Source organism: Austrofundulus limnaeus, unplaced genomic scaffold (assembly GCF_001266775.1).
Source record: "Austrofundulus limnaeus strain Quisiro unplaced genomic scaffold, Austrofundulus_limnaeus-1.0 Scaffold95, whole genome shotgun sequence".
Classification (NCBI taxonomy): Eukaryota; Metazoa; Chordata; class Actinopteri; order Cyprinodontiformes; family Rivulidae; genus Austrofundulus; species Austrofundulus limnaeus.
The window spans coordinates 1,258,869-1,267,001 of record NW_013952497.1 but is presented as its reverse complement, the minus strand read 5'-3'; the positions used below and the strand labels follow the sequence as shown (position 1 = coordinate 1,267,001).

Here is an 8,133-nt window from a genome sequence, read left to right as displayed (position 1 = left end):
ATATATATATTACTCCTATGAGATTAATGTAACAATGCTGACTCAACTCTTCAAGTTTTGTTACCAAATTAGATATGCTCAGATAAGTTTGCAGTCAATGCCTAAAGTAGTTTCCTGTTGTTCAGCAGTTATAATGATGTCATGCAACGCAGCAGAGCATTGGAGTCTATTCCTGGCATGTCTCAAAGCAAGGGTGTCATTATTTTGTAGTTAGGGTCTCCATGTTTTTTTTTTCAATGTGTCAAGCCAAGTTTTACTAATTAAAATTTATGAATTATAGCAGAGGGAAGGCCGTAGTTCCTGTGGGTTATTATACTTATTTAATGTAAGACATTTTGAGTAACTGTCTTTGACAATAATTCCCTCTACCTCCCTATTTCTCACTTATTTAATTCCCTGTCACTTTGCTTAGCTGGGACTCTGCTGTGCCAGGTTTCACCTTTTCAGACATGTTCATCCAAGTGTCGACTCGACTGTCATCCGAGTTTGTGTACGGATTCGGAGAAACAGAGCATCCCACCTATAAACATGATCTCAACTATCACACTTGGGGCATGTTCTCCAAGGACCAGCCTCCTGGTGTAAGTATCATACTAAATCACAGCACTGCTGCCAACATGCACACTCATTAAAAATGAATATAGCAATCCGCCAGGAATGATTCAATTGGCATTTCTATTTTTACCTTTGATGCAAAGATTACAAGCATATTACCTACCTCGAGGAATCTCTGAAAACACATTAAATCACACAGTTGTCCCCTCTAAACAGTATTTTTCACCCGTGAATTTTAAAGCTTTGCAAGCTGTGTCCTAACTATTTTATGCTTGCCGTGTATCATTACATCACCGTGCTGAACATTTTTTTTAAATCACACCCTCAAGAGACTGCAGAGGTGACTTGTAAACAACCTTCCTGCACAGTACGTAAACTTGTCTTTCTCTCAGCCATGTCACTTTGATGTTGTTCTGTTGATATGAGGTACACTTTTGGAGTGTCATCGTGTTTTTTTTTTTCCCTAAACAGTGTCAAGGCCATACAGGACAAGGTTTCTACCTGGATCAGCATTATCAAGCATAATTGCTGAGACAGCTCCACAGGGTTCACATAAATGTTATGGGGCTCCTGGGAGAGCAAAATTGGATTAAAGTTGAGGGGGAAAAAGACAAAAAAAAGTCTGCATTCACACTCTCTTTGATATACTTCAACGTGTTTGATCATCTAAAATAGGCATGATCCAGGATGAGATTCTGATGGTATAACATTGAGCCAAAATACAGCAGTGCCAGAATTGGAATTTGTATTAGGTTATCTCACTGCATTTATCTAAAAACATAAATTCAACTACTATTACTAAAGTAGTTTAAATTATATTACATAATCACGTATGTTTTGATTAGATTACAAAACTATAATAATATGTTAATGTTAAGGGTCAAGCCATATCATTTATGTTTGTGTGGAATTTATTTTGAATATATCTATCATCCTCAGCCCTAACCCTATATTAAACATCAAGACTGAAATCCAATTTTATTCAGATTATATAAACAAACATGAAATTACATCAAATTTAAAACAATGTAAGCCAAAACACCAGAGAGCAAGCAGGTCAAATTAAACATATTTAGATTTTTTTTTTTAATTTTAAACAGAAGTACACCAAGATGGGACACTCAACAAAGATGTAAAAACAAAACTGGGTTGTAAGTTTTGGTCATTAAACTTACTTATTGAACATTTTTTTTGTTTGCTATTGTGCTCTTTGTAATGTTTAAGGAGCCTAACAAGCTTATGTTAACTAGTTATTTAGTTATAGTAATGAACCATCAGTTGGCTTTTAATTTCATAGATAAACATGCTAACATTCTTGTAACTTGCTGTAAACACTTGTTTCAAAACAGTGTTACCTAAAAGTGTTGGCACTTCTTGTAGACATGCCATGAGTAACTGTGTATTTGGAAACATTTAAAATTGTTCTATTATTTATTTTATTTTAGTTTATTCTTCTACAAGGAAATGTTTTGTTGAATTCCCAGCCATCACGCAGCTGTCTAACACATTCTCATATCGGACTTGTCAACATGTTGAGGCTTGGGCAGGGACCATCTGTATCCAGTTTTGATGCYTCGGGTACCCCACACATCAGTCCTTGCCTCCCGCAGCTTTTCCGGGTTGCGTTACTTAGGGGTCTTTGGGTTGGAGGTCTGAGGTTAACGTGAGGGATCAGGATTAATGGTTAATTTGAGATACRGGCGTCAGGGATAGGCTGTATATACAGTGGTTTGCAAAAGTATTCATACCCCTTGAACTTTTCCATATTTTGTCACATTACAACCAAAAACATAAATATATTTCACTGGAATTTAATGTGAAAGACAAAGTGGTATACAATTGTGAAGTGGAAGCAAAATTTTACATGAATCAAAACATTTTTTACAAATAAAAAACTGAAAAGTGCGARGTGCAAAAGTATTCAGCCCCCTTTTCCCTGAGTGCAACCAATTGCATTCAGAAGTTGCCTGATGACTGCTAATGACTCAAAAGGGTCCACCTGTGTGTAATCTAATCTCAGTACAAATACAGCTGCTCCGTGACGGCCTCAGATGTTGGTTAAGAGAATATTGGGGAGCAAACAGCATCATGAAGTCCAACGAACACACCAGACAGGTTAGGAATATGGTTTTGGAGAAGTTTAAAGCAGGCTTAGGTTATAAAAAGATTTCCCAAGCTTTGAACATCTCACGGAGCACTGTTCAATCCATCATCCGGAAATGGAAAGAGTATGGCACCACAGTAAACCTGCCAAGACAAGGCCGTCCACCTAAACTTACAGGCCGAACAAGGAGATCACTGATCAGAGAGGCAGCCAAGAGGCCCATGGTGACTCTGGATGAAATGCAGAGAGCCACAGCTCAGGTGGGGGAAACTGTCCACAGGACAACAATTAGTCGTGCACTACACAAATGAGGTCTTTATGGAAGAGTGGCAAGGAGAAAGCCATTGTTAAAAGAAAACCATAAGAAGTCCCGTTTGCAGTTTGCCAGAAGCCATGTTGAGGACACAGCAAACATGTGGAAGAAGGTGCTTTGGTCAGACGAGACCAAAATTGAACTTTTTGGCCACAATGCAAAACGCTATGTGTGGCGGAGAAAGAACACTGCACATCACTCTGAAAACACCATCCCCACTGTCAAATATGGTGGTGGCAGCATCATGCTCTGGGGGTGCTTCTCTTCAGCAGGGACCGGGAAGTTGGTCAAAGTTGATGGGAAGATGGATGGAGCCAAATACAGGGCAATCTTGGAAGAAAACCTGTTGGAGTCAGCAAAAGATTTGAGACTGGGGCGGAGGTTCACCTTCCAGCAGGACAACGACCCTAAACATAAAGCCAAAGCTACAATGGAGTGGTTTAAAAAAAGAATATTCATGTGTTAGAATGGCCCAGTCAAAGTCCAGACCTAAACCCAATTGAGAATTTGTGGCAAGATCTCAAAACTGCTGTTCACAAACGCTCTCCATCCAATCTGACTGAGCTTGAGCTGTTTTGCAAGGAGGAATGGGCAAGAATTGCAGTCACTAGATGTGCAAAGCTGGTGGAGACATACCCTAAAAGACTTGCAGCTGTAATTGCAGCAAAAGGTGGCTCCACAAAGTATTGACTCAGGGGGGCTGAATAATTTTGCACATCGCACTTTTCAGTTTTTTATTTGTAAAAAATGTTTTGATTCATGTAAAATTTTGCTTCCACTTCACAATTGTATACCACTTTGTGTTGGTCTTTCACATTAAATTCCAGTGAAATATATTTATGTTTGTGGTTGTAATGTGACAAAATATGGAAAAGTTCAAGGGGTATGAATACCTTTGCAAACCACTGTAGCTAATATAGGTTAAATTTAGGGTCTGGGATGGTTAGTTCTCTCGAATTCTCTACATTAAAAAAATGGTTAATATGAGGGATCAGGGTTAATGGTTAATTTTAGGGTCTGGGGTCTGGGAAAGGCTGTATATGGCTAATAGAATTTAAATTTAGGGTCTGAGATGGTTAGTTTCTCGCATTTTCTACTCTTGTAAAAAAATATGGCAACGCTCTCGTCCTCCTCCACCACATCTCCTAAAGAACGGATGCGCAGGGGGTACCCGGCACATCAAAACTGGACACAGACGGTTACCTGACCAAGCGTCAATATGTTGATGCGGGGGGCATGAGAATGCATTGGACTGACACTTTACAACAACAAAAGAGGGCAGGGATGCACAACTCAGTACTACACATGGAGCAAATAAACCTAACAGTGTCTGACATCWGATTAAACAGAGCTTCAACTTTGTGGTAGAAATATTTAGTAGTTTTGACAATGTGACTTTTTATGACCATGGAATCCTTTGAAAGCAGATTTATGTCCATCTAAAAGCAGTTTATTTGCATTGTAAATAGAAGTGTGAAAGTTGGGAGTATTTGCCTTTTATTGTGATATGGGCTTTTTTAGTTGAGTTTCCCTTTTTTTAGAAGACAATATTAAAAATGCTTACACAAGTTTGCACATGTTGTTAATGAGGTAAATGAATGACCTTTTCCCTCTTTGCGCTGTCACCATCACTCCATATAGCATGGACACAATGGCACAAAAAAGAAATTCACACATCTAAACAAATCAATAAAAAGGAGAATCAGCCCTCAGAGCCACTGAGCTGGAGTTTAACAGCTTGTTAAGTAGCAGAAGTGCAAGTGGTTGATAGATAGTGAAGTGCCCATGAGTTATCATTGCAGGACGATGATTTCTGAAAGTGGCAGTTTTCCTCCCCTCCAACACCTTTCTATCAGCTTTTTTACACCACCTGTCTAGTTCCATTCTTGTCTAAAATCTCAACATCGGTACATTCTCAAGAATTAGCCTGAGCATCAGTCAACAGCATCTGTTATTAATTCAGTGTAAAGTTCTGTCTGCGGAATTACATGAAGTCAACTTTTACGCAAAGTGCTTTTGTCTGTTTCTTTTCTGATTGTTGAATCCAATGGTACACTTGCATGATTGTGAGAAAACCAAGAGCAATCCACAGAACACACGGAGGGCAGCATGGCCATGGTTTAACAGTTTTACACTTATAATATTATTTTTTTCTCTCTCTGCTTCAGTACAAGTTAAATTGTTATGGTGTTCATCCCTTCTACATGGGCCTTGAAGACACAGCAGATGCTCATGGGGTACTGTTGCTAAACAGTAATGCCATGGGTAAGACCCTTTTCTTCCTTTCTTTCTTTTCTGCACAAACCACTTTATTTTCTCATTTCAGTAACAACCATCCATTGGTATAATAGAGCCGATTGCTTTTTAATTGATGCTAACTACGGCAAATGACTTCCAAATCCTGACCTCAATTTAAGGCTGTTTAACCTTGGAACCTACAATTTTAAGCACACACTACTTAACCATTTTGTTTAGGAAGTTCACCATAGACCCCAAAAGCTGTGGTGTAGCTGTTGGGAGCTTATGAAAATTAAATAGACTAGCATTTGAACTTCTAAATTATTAAATGAAAGAACAAAAATAACCATTACTTAAAACTCTCTAATAGGTCTTAATTAACTTCAATGTTTTGTTTGTGTCAAGATGTTACATTCCAGCCTACTCCAGCTCTAACCTACCGCACCATTGGAGGAATTCTGGATTTCTACATGGTCCTGGGACCAACTCCTGAAATGGTTGTGCAGGAGTACACTGAAGTAAGTTTAGCAGAGACCTATGCTTTGTTTTGTTTATGTGTCAGTGCCTGTGTGAGCATGTGCATTTTGATCTGTCCCTGAGTCGGAGCAGCTGGGAATTTCCTGCTTCGCTGCACTTTTTCGTTTAGCCAACCTAAACACACACAGGCAAACACAGAAACAAACATTTTATGACATGTTATTTTTTTTTCAAAGCAACTATTTTGCTGTTTTTTTACTTCCTTGTTTGATTTTCTGTTAACAGCTGATTGGACGACCTGTTCTACCTGCTTATTGGTCTCTTGGGTTCCAACTCTGTCGCTATGGTTATGCCAATGATTCAGAAATTGAAAGTTTGTACAAAGACATGGTGGCAGCTGGCATACCCTATGTAAGTTCCAACGACTTTTAGATATGGTTCAGTAGCACACCATACAATAGGAATGATTATAGCTGTAGTTGTAAAACAATAAAATAATAAAACTCTTTCTTCTTAACTAATAATTCCTAAACAAGTAGCCTTGATTTTACGCCATAATTCATAGATTTTAAAATGTCAGAACAGTCTAATCATTTATGCTTTTATGGATAAAAACATATATTACTGTAGTGGCAGACCACTGGACTCTATGTTATGCAATGTACCAAAAATGTACCTACAGTAGCAGATTTTGACAGCATACATCACTGACATGTCTTACAAACATCTGCTCCAATTTCATCCTAGCATATTTGCCTGTTCTTGCCGAGACATCAATTCTATTCAGATTGTACCTCAGCTAAAATAATCATCCCGTTGTCCTTGTCTAAACAGATCTATTCTGAAAGCTTCTTCCTGTCCACTGAAGGCTGGGATGTACAGACGTACTACCATCAGTAGAACAGACTGAGCTAAATCTAACATACTGCACACTCACATTGGACAGTATAATTACTAAATGTGCACTATAACTATATTAGATGTGATTATATGACCTTGTCAGTAATTTGGATGAAGTAAAATGGACTTGGTGGATTACCTTGGCTACATTGAACATCACCTAATCAAATGTGACCTACAATTGCGTGGAAAATCTATTGTAGGTTTCACCATCTATACATAATTCCAGTTTGTACTAGACTTATCTCTCTTAAATTGCATTAACTTTGAACAATAAGTGACAGGAAGCAAAATTGTAGCAAATAAATGTGATATTTAAGTTTGATGACTTTTATGTAAAACTATGAAGAAAAATCCATCAACCAAACTAGCCTAAATCTTTATTTTGCTGAACAGGAAGCAAGACATTTAATTGATAACTTGTGCTCAGAAAAGCTTTGATCGCTCTAACCTGCAAGCAGCTGGCAGAAGTCAGAAATAACCCAGCATCAATAGGACGGCAGCTCAATGTAAAGCTTTTAAAAAGAAGACATCCTTCAGCTTTACAGACCAGCCAGTCCCATACATCCTCAAAATCAGCAGGCAAGCTTTACCAAATAAAATGTTGTCCTCAAAGAAAGAAATATGAGTAAGAATTTAAACAAAAAAATAAATAAATAAAACAAATGAAGATGCATCACAACAAATGAGAATTTCATGTTTTTATATAATGTATGTTACATGAAACTGAATAACTACCAGTTGAGTGTGCAGCAAACTGTTCAATCAGGTTAGCAGAAAATAATCTCTACTTTAACTCATATCTGCTGCAGGATGTGCAGTATGCAGACATCGACTACATGGAGCGTCAACTTGACTTTGTCCTGGATTCAGACTTTAAAGGACTGCCAGCCCTGGTTGACTCAATGAGAAAAGAAGGCATGAGGTTCATCTTCATCCTGGTAAATCCACACAGCCTTATTGGACACAGCAAATCTGAAGAATCAATCAAGTTTTCTGATTGTATCCATTTTGACTTTATATTGTTCCTTAAAATTAAAGTTTTTTGTTTAAGCATACTTTGTGTCTGATAGCAGTGATAGTACAAATATCTCACTTGTGTTGAATGATTGAAACACTAGTATGCTTGTTTATTTGTGGGTGAATTTGATTGCAGGATCCAGCTATTTCAGGCAATGAAACCAGTTATCCTGCTTTTGAGAGAGGAAAAAATGCTGATGTTTTCATCAAATGGCCCAAAGAGCTCAGTGATGAAATTGTATGGGGAAAGGTGAGAAGGCATAGATAAAACAAAGTTAAACTCCAACATAACAAATGATAAAAAAGGTAGAGATGAGAGGATGAGTTTTACTCAAAATGGTTTGATTTTTGCTTCCTTTTTAGGTCTGGCCTGATTTTCCTAATGTTAATGTAAATGAAAGTCTTGACTGGGACACTCAAGTACAGGTACCTTATTTATTTATTTACTTACTTACTTACTTACTTACCTACTTACCTACTTACTTACTTACTTACTTACTTACTTACTTACTTACTTACTTACTTA

The 8,133-nt window shown here is 37.7% G+C and overlaps 1 protein-coding gene across 1 annotated transcript in view; it reads left to right on the top strand.

The window, feature by feature from the left end:
* Positions 1-8,133, top strand: part of si (sucrase-isomaltase) — a gene marked incomplete in the record, with an annotated part of 76,141 nt that overhangs the window by 44,635 nt on the left and 23,373 nt on the right. The window contains 7 exon segments of the mRNA XM_014012841.1: positions 413-581; positions 5,141-5,237; positions 5,616-5,728; positions 5,973-6,098; positions 7,400-7,528; positions 7,744-7,857; positions 7,971-8,033. Coding sequence (XP_013868295.1) covers positions 413-581; positions 5,141-5,237; positions 5,616-5,728; positions 5,973-6,098; positions 7,400-7,528; positions 7,744-7,857; positions 7,971-8,033 — 811 coding nt within the window.